Source organism: Mustelus asterias, chromosome 6 (genome assembly GCF_964213995.1).
Source record: "Mustelus asterias chromosome 6, sMusAst1.hap1.1, whole genome shotgun sequence".
Classification (NCBI taxonomy): domain Eukaryota; kingdom Metazoa; phylum Chordata; class Chondrichthyes; order Carcharhiniformes; family Triakidae; genus Mustelus; species Mustelus asterias.
Window position 1 is genome coordinate 137,189,555 of NC_135806.1, and position 19,870 is coordinate 137,209,424.

The following is a 19,870-nucleotide window of genomic DNA, read 5'->3' on the forward strand; positions in this document are numbered from 1 at the left end:
GCCAGGAACACTCATAGCATTTTGTCTCAAAGGCATTTAGTGTGGGAAATAAAAACTGGTGTAGCCAGTGACACCCACATCCTGTGAAAGAATAAAAAAACACTGGATATGTACTTGGGGTGCTATAACCTGCAGGGCTTCAAACCAAAACCTGGAAGGTGGGAATAGACTGGATAGCTCTTTTTTCAGCTGTTCTGCTCTCAACGGGCCAAATGACCACATGCCGTAACTTTTTCTATTTTTTTAAGCTGTTAAACTTGAACATAACTTTGATCACTTAAGGGTACCATGCAAGCAATCTCAACATTACAAAAAAGATACAAGTGCACAGGAGGATGTGCAAAAAGCTGTGATATGTATGATACCAGAACTGAAAGGTTATTCTCATCAGGAAAGAGTCAATAAGCTCGGGTGCCTTTCTCTGGAAAAGAGATGGTTAAAATCTGATACTCTCTGGATGGGTGGGATCTGTGTGTGTGGAATGTATTCAAGAGTCAGGATCATTCTCAGGGTTCCGACCCTGTACAATGGCCGTTCTTGCCATTGGGCCAGAGGGCTCACAGCTTTGGATGGCCAGCAGCCCTGCTAGAGGAGGTGGAAGCTGCTGAAGATGTGAGGAAAGCACAAGGAGCCTCTAAATGGAGCTGCCCTCAGAAACATACATATTATTTTTAAAGTAAGAGGCTCCAAATCTGTAGGCCCGTTGGAGTGCAGAGCAAACCCTCCAGCAGATTCAATAGGGCTGTGGATGGAGCTTTGCATACCCACAGCCCTGTCATGGGGATACAAAGTCTCCTGTTCCAATGATTACCCGGCCTGTAGCTAGGCCACCTCCAAAAAGCTGCCAAGTTCTGCACTCAGTGGGATTCTGCTCCAATGCCAGGAGCATCTCAGCAGAGTCCTCCCCGCTCTTCCTTATTTGCACCTTTATTGATCATTATTGACTACCCACTCCTACTGGACAGGTAGCCATTGCTCACGTTCACCCATCCCGGTTGGGAACACGTCGGGACCCCGGTAGGAAGCTCTTGTCTCTAGTCTTGCTCCCGCTGTCGCCTTCAAACCCACTTCCATGAGACTGGGAAGATTCCGGTCAATGTTTCAATTTGTGGCAGAATCCAAAACTAGGGTAGTCATGAATATATCCAATAAAAGATTCAGGAAAAACGACTTTACCCAGACAGTGAAAGGAGCAGTTGAGATAAACAGCTTCAATTCTTTAAGGGGAAAGGAGATAAATGCACAAAGGAGAAATTAATAGAAGGATATGTTGATAGAGTGAGATGAAGAGCGGTGGATAGACTTATACTGGCATAACGAAACAGATCAGCTTGTTTCTGTGTTGTAAATTTTATGCAATAAAATCTGGCGTAAAGGCAAGACCCACCTTGGTAACCATCTGACTCATGTGTACCAGCGCAGGAGTCACAACCGCATGTCGGAAATCAGAGGTGGGGAACAGAGCCGCTGTAATCTTTAAGTAAAGCAACTGAAACAAACACAAAGTCTGCATCAACAATGCATCAGGTCATGACAGGAACAGATTTCTGCTGCTGCATTCAGCCAAAAGGTCAGTGCACGCCATCAGCATCTGAGAGTTACTGGAGAAGAGAGATTATTACTCCGTCTTTTCACTGCCAGTTTCTCCCCACTTTGAAGACACTGACTCATGTTACAAATGCCAGGTTTTATAAGATCCTTATGTTTCTGGACCGTGTCTTCAGTTTATTGCAAAGCGGAGAATGTGACCTGTTCAGAATTCTGCTGACAGCAAGCCTTGGTTTTAAAGATTAAAGATTGTTTACTGGGAAAAAGATGCACAGTGTTCACACCTGGAAACAATGACCAAAGTGTCTGCTGAGAGGTGTTGTCAGTAAATCTAGCCAACCTCACCATCAGTCTCTATATATGAATTGTAAAAAGTTGCCGCCCCAGCACTAATCCCTGTGGCACATCACTTGTCATATCCTGCCAAACCTGAAAAAGATCCCTTTATGCCAACTCTGTTCCCTGTTAGCTAGCCAACCTTTCATCCATGCCAATATGTTGCCCATTACACCATGAGTTTTATCTTCCGCAGTAACATTTGCTATGGGCCGGACATTATCCCTATGACAGTTGTGAAGCTAACTAGCCTGTCGTTTCCTGCTTTCTGTCTCCTTCTCTTTTTGAATAAAAGGAGTTACATTTGTTATATTCCAATCTAATTAAACCTTCCCCGAATCTAAGAAATTTTGGAAAATTAAAACCAACGCATTTAACAGGGACTGCAAGATAAAAACCAGGAACCCAAATCAGGCGGATTCTCTGTTCTCGCAACAGGGATGCTGGTTTCAAGAGAAGCACTCCCATTGACGATGCTTGGGCTAAGTTCAGCTAACTCAGCAGACACTTTCCTTCATAACTCAGCTACACTGAACTATAACTGGGGGTAAGATCAAACCTTCATAATCTAAAGGAGCATTAGAATCGCACAGCCTTTGGAGCTTTGTGGATACAAACCTGCACCTTTCCACTCTATATAGTTCCGGGGTTGGATTCCATTAAGTTTGACTTTCTACATTGTCACGAATCTCTACACAATGGTAAATCTAGCAATGAGTGAGCTCCCCCTGGTGGCTGAGCTGAGTAAGAAGTTTAACAACACCAGGTTAAAAGTCCAACAGGTTTATTTGGTAGCAAATACCATAAGCTTTCGGAGCGCTGCTCCTTCGTCAGATGGAGTGGAAATGTGCTCTCTGTTTGAGACACTGTGCTCTCTGTTTGAGAGCACATTTCCACTCCATCTGACGAAGGAGCAGCGCTCCGAAAGCTTATGGTATTTGCTACCAAATAAACCTGTTGGACTTTAACCTGGTGTTGTGAGACTTCTTACTGTGTTCACCCCAGTCCAACACCGGCATCTCCACATCATGGCTGAGCTGAGCTCAGGGAAGTCTTGGGTAAAATTCTCAGCAATGAATGAGCTGATCTCCCCTCTGCACAGCAGTAGGGGCCTCTACTAATTTTAGCCAATGATCAATTAATGGGAAAAGAACTGAAACTGCCTGGGATTCTCCTTGTGACAGCCCTGTTCAATGGTCCATTACTGTAATCTTTTGTGTGTAGGGTGATTAAAGAGTTTTGGCTGGGCTGTGACAACCCCTTCTCCCCACTCAATGTCAAATAACACACCCTGTTAATGACTGAAGTGCAAGACTGGCCATTGGAATGAGGTTTCCAACATCCAGCAATAAAGTAGCAGGAGATCTGGGAGGAGAGAACAGGCAAGATATTTACCTTTATATATCATATTTCACAAATTCAGCCAGTGCTTCAAAGCCAATTAATTATTTTTAAAGCTTAGTCACTATGGTAGGTTTAAGATGCGAAGGGCAAGGTTTAAAGAAGATGTACGAGGCAGGTTATTTTTTTACCCAGAGGATGGTGGGTACCTGGAACTTGCGGCCAGGGGAGGTAGTGGAAGCAGGTACGATGGTGACTTTTAAGGGGCAGCTGAACAAAAACATGAATAGGATGGAAATGGAGGGGTATGGTCCCCAGAAGAGTAGAGGGTTTTAGTTCAAAAGGGCAGCATGGTCGGTGCAGGCTTGGAGGGCTGAAGGGCCTGTTCCTGTGCTGTAATTTTCTTTGTTTGTAATATAGCGCAGGATCACAGCATTTTGCGCACAGCAAGATTCCACATAGAACATTACAGCGCAGTACAGGCCCTTCGGCCCTCGATGTTGCGCCGACCAGTGAAACCAATCTAAAACCCATCTAACCTACACTATTCCAATATCATCCATATGTTTATCCAATGACCTTTTAAATGCCCTTAATGTTGGCGAGTCCACTACTGCTGCAGGCAGGGCATTCCACGAACTTTCTACTCTCTGAGTAAAGAACCTACCTCTGACATCTGTCCTATATCTATCACCCCTCAATTTAAAGCTATGTCCCCTCATGCTAGCTATCATCATCCGAGGAAAAAGGCTCTCACTGTCCACCCTATCTAATCCTCTGATCATCTTGTATGCCTCTATTAAGTCACCTCTTAACCTTCTTCTCTCTAACGAAAACAACCTCAAGTCCCTCAGCCTTTCCTCATAAGACCTTCCCACCATACCAGGCAACATCCTGGTAAATCTCCTCTGCACCCTTTCCAATGCATCCACATCCTTCCGATAATGCGGTGACCAGAACTGTACGCAATACTCCAAATGCGGCCGCACCAGAGTTTTGTACAGCTGCAACATGACCTCCTGGCTCTGAAACTCAATCCCTCTACCAATAAAAGCTAACACTCCGTACGCCTTCTTAACAACCCTATCAACCTGGGTGCCAACTTTCAGGGATCTATGCACATGGACACCGAGATCTCTCTGTTCATCCACACTACCAAGTATCTTACCATTAGCCCAGTACTCTGTATTCCTGTTACTCCTTCCAAAGTGAATCACCTCACACTTTTCCGCATTGAACTCCATTTGCCACCTCTCAGCCCAGCACTGCAGCTTATCTATGTCCCTCAGTAACCTGCAACAACCTTCCGCACTGTCCACAACTCCACTGACTTTAGTGTCATCCGCAAATTTACTAACCCATCCTTCTACGCCCTCATCCAGGTCATTTATAAAAATGACAAACAGCAGTGGCCCCAAACAGATCCTTGCGGTACACCACTAGTAACTGAACTCCAGGATGAACATTTCCCATCAACCACCACCCTCTGTCTTCTTACAGCTAGCCAATTCCTGATCCAAACCGCTAAATCACCCTCAATCCCATGCCTCCGTATCTTCTGCAAAAGCTTACTGTGGGGAACCTTATCAAACGCTTTACTGAAATCCATATACACCACATCAACTGCTTTACCCTCATCTACCTCTTTGGTCACCTTCTCAAAGAACTCAATAAGGTTTGTGAGGCACGACCTACCCTTCACAAAACCGTGTTGACTATCCCTAATCAAATTATTCCTTTCTAGATGATTATAAATCCTATCTCTCATAATCCTTTCCAAAACTTTGCCCACAACAGAAGTAAGGCTCACTGGTCTATAATTACCAGGGTTGTCTCTACTTCCCTTCTTGAACAAGGGGACAACATTTGCTATCCTCCAGTCTTCCGGCACTATTCCTGTAGACAATGACGACCTAAAGATCAAAGCCAAAGGCTCTGCAATCTCCTCCCTAGCCTCCCAGAGAATCCTGGGATAAATCCCATCCGGCCCAGGGGACTTATCTATTTTCACACTTTCCAGAATTGCTAACACCTCTTCCTTATTAACCTCAATCCCATCTAGTCTAATAGCCTGTATCTCAGTATTCTCCTCGACAACATTGTCTTTTTCCTGCGTGACTACTGATGAAAAATATTCATTTAGCGCCTCTCCTATCTCTTCAGGCTCCACGCACGACTTCCCACTCCTGTCCTTGACTGGCCCTAATCTTACCCTAGTCATTCTACAACGTGATAACGATCAGATAATCTGTTTCAGTGATACTTTGGTGAAGGATAAATATTGACCAGGACACCTGGGATGCCTCCACTCAGAACAAAGAACCGTACAGCACAGGAACAGGCCCTTCAGCCCACCAAGTCTGTTCCAACACAGATGCCTCTCTAATCTAATATTTTCTTGCCTCCACGTGGTCCATATCTCTCTATTCACTGCCTCTTCATGTATCTACCCAGATGCCTCTTGAACCTGCTCCCACCACCTCCTCCGGCAGCGCGTTCCAGACACTCACCACCCTCTGTGTGAAAAACTTGCCCCTTACATCTCTTAAACTTTCCCCCTCTCATTTTCAACCTATGCCCTCGAGTAATTGACCCTTCAACCCTGGGAAAAATACTCTGACTTTCCACTCTATCCAAGCCTGTCATAATCTTGTAAACCTCTATCAGGTTCCCCCCTCATCCTCCGACACTCCAATGAAAACAATCCAAATTTGTTCAACCTTTCTTCGTGGTCCATATCCTCCAAACCAGGCAACATCCTGGTAAATCCCTTCTGCACCCTTTCCAATTCATCAACATCCTTCCGGTAGTGTGGTGACCAGAATTGTACACAATACTCCAAATGCGGTCTAACCAAACCTCTTCTTTTAACATCTCTTACACCAACCTGAGAAATTTGACAGGGCCTTAGATTAATTGAATCATCCAAAAGGTAAGACACTTCTGACAGTGCAGCACTCCCTCAGTATTGCAGTAGGAGTGTCAGCCTGGATGAGCTATGATGCATAAGAGAGAAATTAATATTTCATTTTGAATAGGCTCACGAGGATCACAGCGGTGATTTTACATACTTAAAATCAAGAATTTGGGTTTGTTTGTGCGCCACTCCAAAGAAGATTTCGTCCTTAGTTTATTCTACACTGTGAGAGTAATTTCATATACGCAGTCCTCAACTTTACAATGTTGGAGTTACAATGAACAGCACTTCAAACATTTATAATTTTACACCCTGTTTCGGTTTTCTGATGTCACTCCAGTGAACACTTGGTCTTTACCAACCTTTACGTTCCTTTATGTTTCAGCTTTCACAACATCAAGAAAGGCTCATTGCTTCTCGGATATAGAAGATCTCTCAAGCTTTCACATAATAAACAGCCCCAGCAGAAACTGGTGAGTCAGATATCTGTTTTACAAAAAGCTTGAGTTTACTTAACACTCATTCTAAACTAGTTTTCTCTTCATAACTACAAAGCATCAAATGAGGGTGATTCTATAACTCTGTTCATGGTGTCATGGCCACTAGTTGATGGAAAGGGAACATTGCTTTTCAAAATAGCAACCAATCCCCCATTTATAACATTGTTCCTATGGGAAAATCGGTTCCAACTTATGACGTGGTTTTCACAGTAATGTGGTTGCCTCTTAACTGCAGTCTGAAATGCCCTAACAAGCCACTCACTTCAAATACACTGAGGAACGGGCAAAAAATGCCGGCCTCACCAGCGACGTCCACATCCCCTCAAAGAATAAAGAAAGCAAAAGGCTGGTTTACCTTTTCTAATCCAGGAAACGTAGACCGACCTTTAGCCTGCAGCTGCTTCTCCAGGTCCTGCATATTTTGTCTAAGGGTTGATTGAGCACAGCTGCATGCAGCTTCAGGGAATAACTGGGCCAGATCATACAACTGGCTGCAAAAAGAAAAGAGAAAAACTGACAAGTACAGAACCCCAAAGAGTGCAATATTAACATTTCTCAATAGCTTGCTCCCTCTTTAAGCATCCTCACCAGTTTTCTACAGCCCTTTCAGCTGCTTTCTGGCATCTGGTTCCACATTACTTGGGACAATACTTTAGCGGTTCAATTGGTAGCATTCTTGCCCCTGAGTCTGAAGGTTATGGGTTCAAAGCCCACGCCAGGACACAAAACTCTATGCTGTCAGGACTGGGGGAGACCTGCACAGTCGGAGGTGCTGTCTTTCAGACGAGGTGTTAAACCAAAGCCCTATCCATATTCTCATATGGATGTAAAAGATCCAGGGCACTATTTTGAAGACCAGAAGAGTTAGGGAGGTGGTGGCATAGTGGTATCGTCACTGGACCGGTCTGGGGACCCCGGTTCAAATCCCACCATGGCAGATGGTGGAATTTGGATTGAATAAAAAAAGAAATCCAGAATTAAAAGTCTGATGATAACCATGAATCCATTGTTGTAAAAACTATCTGGTTCGCTCACTTCCCATAAAATAATTTTTTAAAAAGTCCCTGGTACCCTCGATCAATATTACTAAAACAGATTACCTATTCATTGCTATGTGTGGGGTGTTGTATTTCCTACAACACCTCAAAAATGCTTTATTGAAAATTTTAATTTTTAGGATCCGCGTGGACATGAAGTGGAAGTCAAATAGCCAAGTGATAATCACTTGAGCACAAAGCTGACACTCCAGTGTTGAAGGAGTGCCACACTTTATTGGCAAGTATTTTTGAAGTGTTGTAGGAAATATAACACCCCACTTATTGGCAGTAAAGCACTTTGGTACGCAGTGAGGTCAGGAAAGGTGCTATATAAATGCAAGTCTTTCTTTCTTTCCTTCCTTGACATTATTCGCATTTTGTGACTATCCGGCCTCAACTGCAGTCTTCATTTTCAGCTGCATGATTGCAATCAGGAGCAGGAATCCAAAGGGGACACAGACCATTCCTCACCCTCACATCAACATGAACAACTCTAAATTGGAAGTTACAATTCACTGCCTGTCAAAATTGGGTTTCGCTTTTAAAGCTTTTCTCCGTTCATCAACAGCAAAAGAACATTGCCTGGTGGGAAGCTAGCACAGTAAGAAGTCTCACAACACCAGGTTAAGGTCCAGCAGGTTTATTTGGTAGCAAGCAGACTAGTATATTTTAGTTTCTGTTTCTGTTGAAGCTAGCAACCAGAGGGGGAAAAATAAAGAAAGAATTGCATTTACAACATGCTTTTCATGACCACCAGGGTGTCTCAAAGCAGTTTACAGCCAATGATGTATTTCTGAAGGGTAGGCATTTAGGAAATCCAGTAGCCAATTTACCACAGCACTGTCCCACAGACAGCATTGTGATAATAACTGGATAATCTATTTGTGTGGTGTTGATTGAAGGATAAATATTGGTCACACTCCAGGGATAAATACCCTGCTCCTCTTCGATATAGTGTTGTGGGATCTTTTATGTCCACCTCAGAGGCAGATGGGGTCTCATTTTAATGTCTCAAAAAAAGACAGCACTGTATCTCAACCGAAAGACAGCACCTCCGACAGTGTGGCACTCCTTCAACACTGGAGTGTCAGCTTTGTGCTCAAGTGATTATCACTTGGCTATTTGACTTCCAGTTCATGTCCACGCGGATCCTAAAAATTACAAATCCAATAATATCAAAAAGGAACAGACTGAATTATTTTGACATTTCAAATATCTGACATGTTATTTAAAACTAAGCATGCATCTAAGGACACTAAAAAGACAACTACAATGTTCTTAAAACTGTCTCATACTTACGGTACTATCATATCAATTGTTTTCAGTTCTGCTGGCTGCCTGGTTGCCAGCTCCCCAACATATTCCCAGAGGAAACCGAATAGTTTCTGCCAAAAGACAGGACATATGCAGTTGAGGGATCGAGAGAGATAGTAGAGCGGGAAGGTCTGGGTATTACCAGCAGACATTTATGAAAGCTAACATTGTGTCTACATATATCATTAAGGGACAGCATAAAGATGTGAAGGAAAAAAGACTCTATGATAGACAGTTGGCGTACTATTTACAGCGCTGAAACGAGCTGTTTCGGCCAGCACATCCACACCAGTGTTTGTGCTGCATGTGAGCATCTGAATGATGCATTCTTCAGTAGTTCTGGTGAGGCATGTGACTCATTTTATTGATGTCCTGTTGCTGTTTTGGAGTTTCTCGGGGTCAGCAGCCATGTCTGTGAAGACTAGTCTTCACAGACATGGCTGCTGACCCCGAGAAACTCCAAAACAGCAACAGGACATCAATAAAATGAGTCACATGCCTCACCAGAACTACTGAAGAATGCATCATTCAGATGCTCACATGCAGCACAAACACTGGTGTGGATGTGCTGGCCGAAACAGCTCGTTTCAGCGCTGTAAATAGTACGCCAACTGTAAAACTATGCAAGAATACAGTGGCATCATGAAGGATGATAATGTGATGATTTTATCTAATGGAACCATAGACATTTACATCATGAAGATACTATTTGACCCATTATATCTGCTGCCAATTCTTTGAACAATGAACACAAGACTAAATACCACCGTTCCACTCTTTCCTCATTGCCCAATTGATCTTTTTGTTTCAAATGCTTATCCAGTTTTCTTCTAAAATATACTTGTCTGTGTTTCAACCATTCCTAATAAAGAATTTCCATGGTCCAACTGCTCTTCCTCAGAGATTCCTCCCAACTCCTCTTATTCTGCAGTGAGTAACTCACCTCCTAACTCTCCAAAGCCTAACATAAGAACATATAGGAGCAGGAGTAGGCCATCTAGCCCCTCGAGCCTGCCCCACCATTCAATAAGATCATGGCTGATCTGAAGTGGATCAGTTCCACTTACCCGCCTGATCCCTATAACCCCTAATTCCCTTACCGATCAGGAATCCATCTATCCGTGATTTAAGCATATTCAACGAGGTAGCCTCCACCACTTCAGTGGGCAGAGAATTCCAGAGATTCACCACCCTCTGAGAGAAGAAGTTCCTCCTCAACTCTGTCTTAAACTGACCCCCCTTTATTTTGAGGCTGTGCCCTCTAGTTCTAGCTTCCTTTCTAAGTGGAAAGAATCTCCCCACCTCTACCCTATCCAGCCCCTTCATTATCTTATAGGTCTCTATAAGATCCCCCCTCAGCCTTCTAAATTCCAATGAGTACAAACCCAATCTGCTCAGTCTCTCCTCATAATCAACACCCCTCATCTCTGGTATCAACCTGGTGAACCTTCTCTGCACTCCCTCCAAGGCCAATATATCCTTCCACAAATAAGGGGACCAATACTGCACACAGTATTCCAGCTGCGGCCTCACCAATGCCCTGTACAGATGCAGCAAGACATCTCTGCTTATATATTCTATCCCCCTTGCGATATAGGCCAACATCCCATTTGCCTTCTTGATCACCTGTTGCACCTGCAGACTGGGTTTTTGCATCTCATGCACAAGGACCCCCAGGTCCCTTTGCACAGTAGCATGTTGCAATTTTTTTCCATTTAGATAATAATCCAATTTGCTATTATTTCCTCCAAAGTGAATAACCTCGCATTTGTCAACGTTATACTCCATCTGCCAGATCCTCGCCCACTCACTCAGCCTGTCCAAATCTCTCTGCAGACCTTCTACGCCCTCCACACGATTCATTTTTTCACTTATCTTTGTGTCGTCTGCAAACTTTGTTACCCTACACTCAGTTCCCTCCTCCAGATCGTCTATATAAATGGTAAATAGTTGAGGCCCCAGTACCGATCCCTGCGGCATGCCACTAGTTACCATCTGCCAACCAGAAAAGCACCCATTTATTCCGACTCTCTGCTTCCTGTCGGATAGCCAATCCCCAATCCACGCTAACACCTTACCCCCAACTCCGTGTGACCCAATCTTCTTCAGCAACCTTTTGTGAGGCACCTTATCAAACGCCTTTTGGAAATCCAAAAACACCGCATCCACCGGTTCCCCTCCGTCAACCGCACTAGTCACATCATCAGTTATGCAAACCAGCCTCCCATCCAATGCTCTGTCTACACTTGCCGCTGCCTCGGCAAAGCAGCCAGCATAATTAAGGACCCAATGCCACCCCGGACATTCTCTCTTCCACCTTCTTCCGTCGGGAAAAAGATACAAAAGTCGGAGGTCACATACCAACTGACTCAAGAACAGCTTCTTCCCTGCTGCTGTCAGACTTTTGAATGGACCTACTTCGCATTAAGTTGATCCTTCTCTACACCCTAGTTATTACCGTAACACTACATTCTGCACTCACTCGTTTCCTTCTCTATGTACGGTATGCTTTGTCTGTATAGCGCGCAAGAAACAATACTTTTCACTGTACATGCTAATACATGTGACAATAATAAATCAAATCAAATGACAAAGCACAAATCAGGCACAGTTTCCACTTGCCTGGTTGAGTGCAACTCCACCAACAGAGGCTCAACAGTTCCTGATCAAAGCAATCCACTAGATTGGCGTCCCATCTATATCTATGACCATCCACTATTTTAAACATTCACTCTCTTCACCAATGACAGTGCCAGCAGTGTATACCATCCCCAAAGTGGTACTGCAACAATTCACCAAGGCTTCTTTAACAGCACCGCCCAAACCCACCCACATGAATAGGGACAGCAGGAGCATGGGAAAACCAACACCTTCAAGTTCCCTTCAAGTCACACACGATCCTGATTTGGAACTGTATCACTGTTCTTTCATCATTGCGTACGGTTCTCTAAATGTGATCCAATCAATGATTTCTACAAATGATTACTTCTTTAATCTAGTACTCTTTGGTGCTAAAGTATTTATAAAATCCATAATGTCATAGAATCCCTACAATGCAGAAGGCAGCCATTCGGCCCATCAAGCCTGCACCAACAACAATCCAACTCATGTAAATACCCCACGTATTTACCGTGCTGGTCTCCCTGACATTAAAGGGGTCATTTAGCATCGCCAATCCACCTAACCCACACATCTTTAGACTGTGGGAGCAAACTAGAGCGGCTTCTTTTATGGTCTTATCCACATACATGTTCTCTAAGGGAATTGTGTGTTTGAACCCAGAGGTCACTGCTTATTCACACCCTTCAGTGTGCCCCTATGAAATATGCACTCATCATACATCAACTTTTCCACATTAGAATTGCTTCTGCCGCTTGGCTGTACATTAACCAGCCTACATCTTCCTGAAGTCCTGGATGATCCTCCTTGCTACTGGCCAATTTTTGCATCATCAACATATTTCAAAATTGCATGTCATAAACATAATGAACAATACTGGAGCAAGCACAGACCCATGGGGCGCACTAGTTGTAGGTAACTAGTTAATCCTTGCTGTTAACTTCTTATGGCAGAACTATAAACCCTCTTGTACATGCAATTGAGGGAACCCCCTGCTTGGAAAAAGCAGCTATAAAAGACACGACACAAGACACTGCACTCCAAAAAATAATTCACTGTATGAAGCACTCAAAACTTTGCTGACAGAGGTGACAAGTCGCTGTGCAAGTAGAGAATGATTTGAATCGCATAGGAAGAGCTGCAAGAGCAGTTTTACAGCATGTCATGCATATTTCACACCCCTCCTTTGGAGCTGGTTAAAGGTTCAGCACAGTTATGAGTTCATCTGTTTTATGTGTAGCACAGCACAGATTAGAAATCACAATATTAGTGTACAAGTATTTAAATATGACTTACTTCGCTGTTTTAATGGAGCTTTAAAGTACTTACTTCAACAACCTCTGTTGAAATAGTAATCTTATATGAAGGTTCATTGTACAATGTTTTTGTTTGGGTGTGGTTTCATGAACAGGATATTATGCCACAAAGGATGGGCAATAAACGTCAACAAGAACAAATATAGATTTTCTAAAAGAAAGTTGAGTGACAGGGAGCCAGTTTTACATACATACAGCACTTGCACTCTGTCAAACCAGAACAACTACTATATATTGGATTTGGAGTGATGGTTTGGAGAACTCACCTCTAACTTGGTTTTGTTTCCTGCTGCAAGGCTTGGGTGGTTACACTTCTGAATGCGTTCCACTATTAGGCACTGTTTCTCTATGACCTGTCCCGTTAGGAGGGCCTTCAGCTCCCCATATGATTCAGGGACTGTGAAAATAAAACTATTCAAATGAGACTGGGAAGGAAACGTGCAGATCTTACCGCAAATCTTAAGTTCCTTTACTGGTCACAAGTAGGCTTACATTAATACTGCAATGAAATTACTGTGAAAATCCCCTAGTCCCCACACTCCGGCGCCTGTTCGGGTACACTGAGGGAGAATTTAGCATGGCCAATGCACCTAACCAGCACGTCTTTCGGATCGTGGGATGAAATAGGAGAACCCGGAGGAAACCCACACAGACATGGGGAGAATGTGCAAACTCCGCACAGACAGTGAACCGAGCTAGGAATCGAACCGGGTCCCTGGCGCTGTGAGGCAGCAGTGCTAACCACTGTGCCACCGTGCCGCCCCGGTTAATGGAGGGGGTGCAACTGTGGTTCACTAGATTGTTTCCTGGGATGAGGGCGCTGTCCAATGAAGGAAAATTGGCTTTTACTCTCTGTCTTTTAAAAGGATAAGAGGTTGGAACATTCAAGATTCTCAGAGGGCTCAACAGGGTAGATGCTGAGAGACTGTTTCCTCTGGCTGCAGAGCTTAGAACTAAAGTTCAAAGTCCCAGGCTCATGGGTCAGCTGTTTAGGACTGAATTTTGTCACTCAGAGGGCTGCAGGACTTTGGAATTCTCTATCCCATTGGACTGTGGGTGCTCAGTAGCTCAGTATATCCAAAATTGAGGCTGATGGATCTTTGGGCGGTTAGGTCAGGAATATGTAGAACATCTGACGTAGAACATCAGCCATGATCTTACTTAATAGCACAGTAGGCTTGCTGATGCTGGACATCTGAAATAGAAACAGAGAGCATTGGGAAAACTCAGCAGGTTTGGCAGCATCTGTGTGGATAGAAACAGAGTTAACGCTTCGAGTTGAACGTGACTCTTCCTTAGAATTGAAGGAAGGTAGAAATGTGATGGATTTTATGCTGTTGAAAGAGGGATGGGAGATGAAGAACGAATGGGAAGGCTGGGACGTGGATGAGGATGGGAGAGATTAAATGACAAAGATGTCATGGAATAAAAGGCTAAGGGAGGGGTTAATGGGCTGCCTGTTCAACGCCTGCTCCTATTTTCTTATATTCTTAATATACAACTGTACCATGCCAATCCCTGGAGTATAGCTGTGCCAACCAACCCCATCATTACAGGTGTGGCAACTCAACTCTGGCACTGCAGCTGAGCTGTATCAATTATGCAGCTGTTCCATCTTAACTCCATTAGGTCGGCTATTCCACCACCACAATTCAATACTACTTTTATAAGGTTCCTCAAACAGTTGTTCCTAAGAGCACAGAGCCAAGTGCTGGATCACTGTGTCAGTGGGGTTTCGGACACTAACTTGTGCACTGGAGCCACCACACTTCTCAAAAAAAAAATGCTTCTCAATAACAGAAGCCCGTGACTTACCAGGAAAAGTGAAAGGCAGCTCAGTCTTAGCTGCTTCCATCATAGCTTGTCTTGCTTCTTCATTTGGTGCACTCTCTTTATTCACAGTGGCTTTGGCTGATTTCTTATCACCTGCACCCTCATCTTTCTCACTTTCAGCATCGGAGTCCAGGTCCGAATGGCTTTCATCTTCGAGATCTGATCGGCTGTCTTCATCATTCTCTCCACTTTGACTCTCCTCCTCACTTTCCTCCTCATTACCATCTTCACCTTCCCCTGTTTCTTCTTCATTTTCACTCCCTGGCTCCTCCTCTTCCTGCTCCTCCAGCTTTCCTTCCTTTTAATAAAACAAAATTTTGCAGCTCAGACATTTACTTTCGGGGACAAGTCCCTTTGCACATTGGAAAACAAACATACACAATGGAAACCATCTCGTCAACAAAGGAATTTTCATTCAATTGCATGATTAAGGGGGAATAAGCTGGTTTGCCCAGTAGGTTAGATGACTGGCATGTGGTTTGGAATAATGTCAATAGCATGGGTTTGATTCCCATTCCAGCCGAGGTAGTCTTGGAACCTCCCTCCTTATCTTGCACCTGAATGTAGAAGGCATTGGAAAGCTGCCAAAAAAGGCTCGAAATGTAGATTATAGCATACAATATCATAGCTTTTATTAATAGGGGCATAGAATATAAGAACAAGGATATTATGTTGAAATTATATAAGACACTAGTTAGATCTCAGCTGGAGTATTGTGTCCAGTTCTAGGTGCCGTATTTTAGGAAGGATGTAAAGACACTGCAGAATGCAGAAGAGGTTTACAAGAATGGTTCCATGGACAAGGAACTTCAATTAAAAGACTGGAGAAGTTGGGCCTCTTTTCGTGGAGAAAAGAAAGATGAGATAGAAGTATTAAAAATCATGAGGGGTTTGTACTGAGTAGGTAAGGAAAAACTGTTCCCACTCGTGAAAAGATAGAGAACGAGAAGGCACAAATTTAAATTAATGGGTAAAAGAAGCAAAAGCGATACGAGAAAGAACTTTTCCACACAGCGAGTGTTTTGCATCTGGAATGTGTGGTGGAGGCAGATTCAATCGAAGCCTTCAATAGGGAATTAGATAATTATTCAAAAAGACACAACCTGCAGGGTTACTGGAAGGCGGCAGGGGAATGGCAGTAGGTGAAATGCTCAGAGAGCCAGTGCAGATACGATGGGCTGAATGGCCTCCTTGTGTGCTGTAACAATAGCGATTCTGTGACTGTGATGTTTCACTACTCCGTTATCCAAATAGGTTGAAATTAATGGATGAAAATGGCTCACCACTGAGTACATCAACTCTCCCATTATGACAGCCAATTGCACTCTCTGTGTAGTCCCAGTGTTATCTCCTTTAATACCAGGCATGGTGGATTACTCTGAACATTCATCAATCATTCCTGGGGTAATGTTCTACAAGTGCCTTATGGAATCACAGAATTGTTTAGGTGCAGGAGGCCATTCAGCCCATCATGTCTGCACCAGCTCTCCAAGCTAGAATCGAGGTTTGGTGCCACTCTCTTGCCTTTCCCTTGTAACCGTGCACATTATGTTTCAATTCAAGTAATCACCTAATGCTCTCTTAAATGCTGCCACCATCACACGCCCAGGTATTCCAGGTCCGAACCACCCGCTGTGTGAAAAAGTGTTTTCTCACATCACATTTGCTTCTTTTACAAATCACTTTAAATTTGTGCCCTCTCGTTCTTGATTCTTTTATGAGCAGGAACAGTTTCTCCCCATCTACTCTGTCCAGCCCCCTCATGATTTTGAACTTCTCTATCAAACCTCCTCTTAGCCTTCTTCTCTGCAAAGGGAACAAAAGTAAAGTAAAGTTTATTTATTAGTCGGTTGACGAAGGAAGGGCCGTGGATGTTGTCTATATGGACTTTAGTAAAGCATTTGACAAAGTCCCTCATGGTAGGCTAGTGAAAAAGGTTGGATCCCATGGGATAAAGGGGGAGGTGGCTAGATGGGTGGAGAACTGGCTTGGTCATAGAAGACAGAGGGTGGTAGTGGAAGGGTCTTTTTCCGGCTGGAGGCCTGTGACTAGTGGTGTACCGCAGGGCTCTGTATTGGGACCTCTGCTGTTTGTGATTTATATAAATGATCTGGAAGAAGGAGTAACTGGGGTGATCAGTAAGTTTGCGGACGACACAAAACTGGCAGGACTTGCAGATAGTGAGGAACATTGTCAGAGGCTACAGAAGGATATAGATAGGCTGGAAATTTGGGCAAGGAAATGGCAGATGGAGTTCAATCCTGATAAATGCGAAGTGATGCATTTTGGTGGGAATAATGTAGGGAGGAGCTACACGATAAATGGTAGAACCATAAAGGGTGTAGAGACGCAGAGGGACCTGGGTGTGCAAGTCCACAGATCTTTGAAGGTGACGTCAGAGGTGGAGAAGGTGGTGAAGAAGGCATATGGCATGCTTGCCTTTATAGGACGGGGCATAGAGTATAAGAGTTGGGGTCTGATGTTGCAGATGTATAGAACGTTGGTTCGGCCGCATTTGGAATACTGCGTCCAGTTCTGGTCGCCACACTACCAGAAGGACGTGGAGGCTTTGGAGAGAGTACAGAGGAGGTTTACCAGGATGTTGCCTGGTATGGAGGGGCTTGGTTATGAGGAGAGATTGGGGAAACTGGGGTTGTTCTCCTTGGAAAGACGGAGGATGAGGGGAGACTTAATAGAGGTGTATAAAATTATGAAAGGCATAGATAGGGTGAACGGTGGGAAGCTTTTCCCCGGGTCGGTGGTGACATTCACGAGGGGTCATAGGTTCAAGGTGAAGGGGGGGAGGTTTAACACAGATATCAGAAGGACATATTTTACACAGAGGGTCGTGGGGGCCTGGAATGTGTTGCCGGGCAAGGTGGTGGAGGCGGACACACTGGGAACGTTTAAGACTTATCTAGACAGCTATATGAACGGAGTGGGAATGGAGGAATACAAAAGAGTGGTCTAGTTTGGACCAGGGAGCGGCGCGGGCTAATTGTTCCTTGTTTCTCGTTTCAAGGCTTCATTCTATGATCATCTTGCTGGTGCCAGTACAGAGCGAGACTGCGGATAGTTGGGAACCTGTCTCGGGGGCAGGGAATTCATATGGTGTTCGTGGAAGTGGAAATGACTAGGGTTGGGAAGCATTTTCCGATCAGGGCCATTGTGATCTCCTGGACTCGTTTCGATCGCCTCAGGGGGTCGGAGAGGAATTTCCCAGATTTTTTTCCCCATATTGGCCCTGGGGTTTTCACTCTGGGTTTTCGCCTCTCCCTGGAGATCACATGGTCTGGAATGGGGGGGTGGGGGTGAGTTAATAGGTTGTGATGAACAAAGCATCGTAGCTGTGAGGAACAGCTCGGTGGATAGGATATTGGTATGTAGATAGGCTGGAAAATTGGGCGGGGATCCTGGATTCAGGATTCAATCCTGGACCGGGGAGCGGCGCGGGCTTGGAGGGCCGAAGGGCCTGTTCCTGTGCTGTATTGTTCTTTGTTCTTTGTTAGTCACAAGTAGGCTTACATTAACACTGCAATGAAGTTACTGTGAAATTTCCCTAGTCACTACACTCTGGCGCCTGTTCAGGTACACTGACGGAGAATTTGGCATGGCCAAGGCACCTAACCAGCACATCTTTGGACTATGGGAGGAAACCGCAGCACCCGGGGGACACCCATGCAGACACGGGGAGAAAGTGCAGACTTCGCACAGTGATCCAAGCCTGGAATTGAACCAGTGCCTCTGGCGCTGTGAGGCAGCAGTGCTAACCACTCTGCCACCATACCACCCCAACCTCTCCAATCCAGCCATATAACTGAAGCTTCTCATCCCTGGAACCATTCTTGTATGTTGCCTAAAATGGCCATTATTCATGTGCAGATATTTACAAGCTACTAAACCATGCATGGCATCATAGTCAAGCTTGCTTCAGGTGATACAATGCCCTCACGTACAGAATTCAAATCAGTGGCTGGATCACACTGCTGATACAAGTTATGCTTAACATGCCAAAGTTAACATCACCTACTGATATAATGCAACAAGAGCTCTGAATCTCTCCCAATTGTGTAAGATTAAGGTTGCATTTGGTGGAACATATTATGGTTATATTAGGTGCAACTCAGTGAAACTGAGTGTGTGAGTAAGAAATTGAACTTGAGTGACAACAATTATCATTTTCAGTTGTCTGTCAAAAAAACCAAATATGCCTTTGGTCCTCTCAGCCCTCACACTCTCTGCAAATCTCTACATCTCTGCCTCCCTTTCCTTTACTAAAACCTGCCTCCTTGATACAACTCTTTGGTCATCTCTGCCAATATCTCCTTAATAACTTGGCCTCTTCTTTTTGATTACGCTCTGTGGAGCGTCTTTTCCACATTAATGCTGCCTTTGAGATTATACTGCAAAACATTGGCAACAAAGAGCAAAGAGTTTACTACTTTAACAAAGGGATTAACCCAAAACAAGTAATGCCTTTTTAAAGAGCAAACAAAATTATTTCAAAGGCATATGCTAAAGTATTTATCACTAATATCACACAGCAACTTCAAGCCAATAAACTCCCTTTTTGTAGGTTGATGGTAAACACTCTCTAACAATGTTCTCTATAAAATTCGGTCGCTGTGAGCTTCCAGTTTTTTCGCTGATACCTTTGAATTCCTTTGCATGGCTGCACATGTGTAATATTTTACTCAGAACAGTACCTTCTGCAGTTGCGTTGCTTAGTAGGAACACTGCTCTCTATCTAACCAAGGGCAGTGCATAGATATTACCAGTTCTCGAGCCTCACCTTGTAAACAAGGCAAGGCTTGTCAATCTTGTCTAGGATGAAACCATCATACAAATCTTCCGCAGACATGTGTTTTGATTTGTCTTTGTCTTTCTCTTCAAACTCTCCACGCATCCGACGCACTCGCTCTGTCTAAAATTCGGAATCAAAACACGTAATTAATACCCAGTGTTCGTTCGTGAAACTTTAAAGTTAAACAAAAGTACAATTCACACTGTGTTATAGTTTTATTAATCGTGCTGCAATGTCCTAAAAGGTATTGGCTACATTGGCCATGATATATTAGAACCCGAAGCTGTATTAGATCAGCTGCTCTC

The 19,870-nt window shown here is 44.1% G+C and overlaps 1 protein-coding gene across 1 annotated transcript in view; it reads right to left on the reverse strand.

Annotated features, from left to right (window-relative positions):
• Window positions 1-19,870, reverse strand: part of nop14 (NOP14 nucleolar protein homolog (yeast)) — a 62,870-nt gene that overhangs the window by 15,074 nt on the left and 27,926 nt on the right. The window contains exons 8-13 of the mRNA XM_078215190.1: window positions 19,554-19,685; window positions 14,744-15,059; window positions 13,195-13,325; window positions 8,979-9,064; window positions 6,998-7,133; window positions 1,388-1,489 (exon numbers count right to left, since the gene is read on the reverse strand). Coding sequence (XP_078071316.1) covers window positions 1,388-1,489; window positions 6,998-7,133; window positions 8,979-9,064; window positions 13,195-13,325; window positions 14,744-15,059; window positions 19,554-19,685 — 903 coding nt within the window. The remainder of the gene's footprint in view (window positions 1-1,387; window positions 1,490-6,997; window positions 7,134-8,978; window positions 9,065-13,194; window positions 13,326-14,743; window positions 15,060-19,553; window positions 19,686-19,870) is intronic.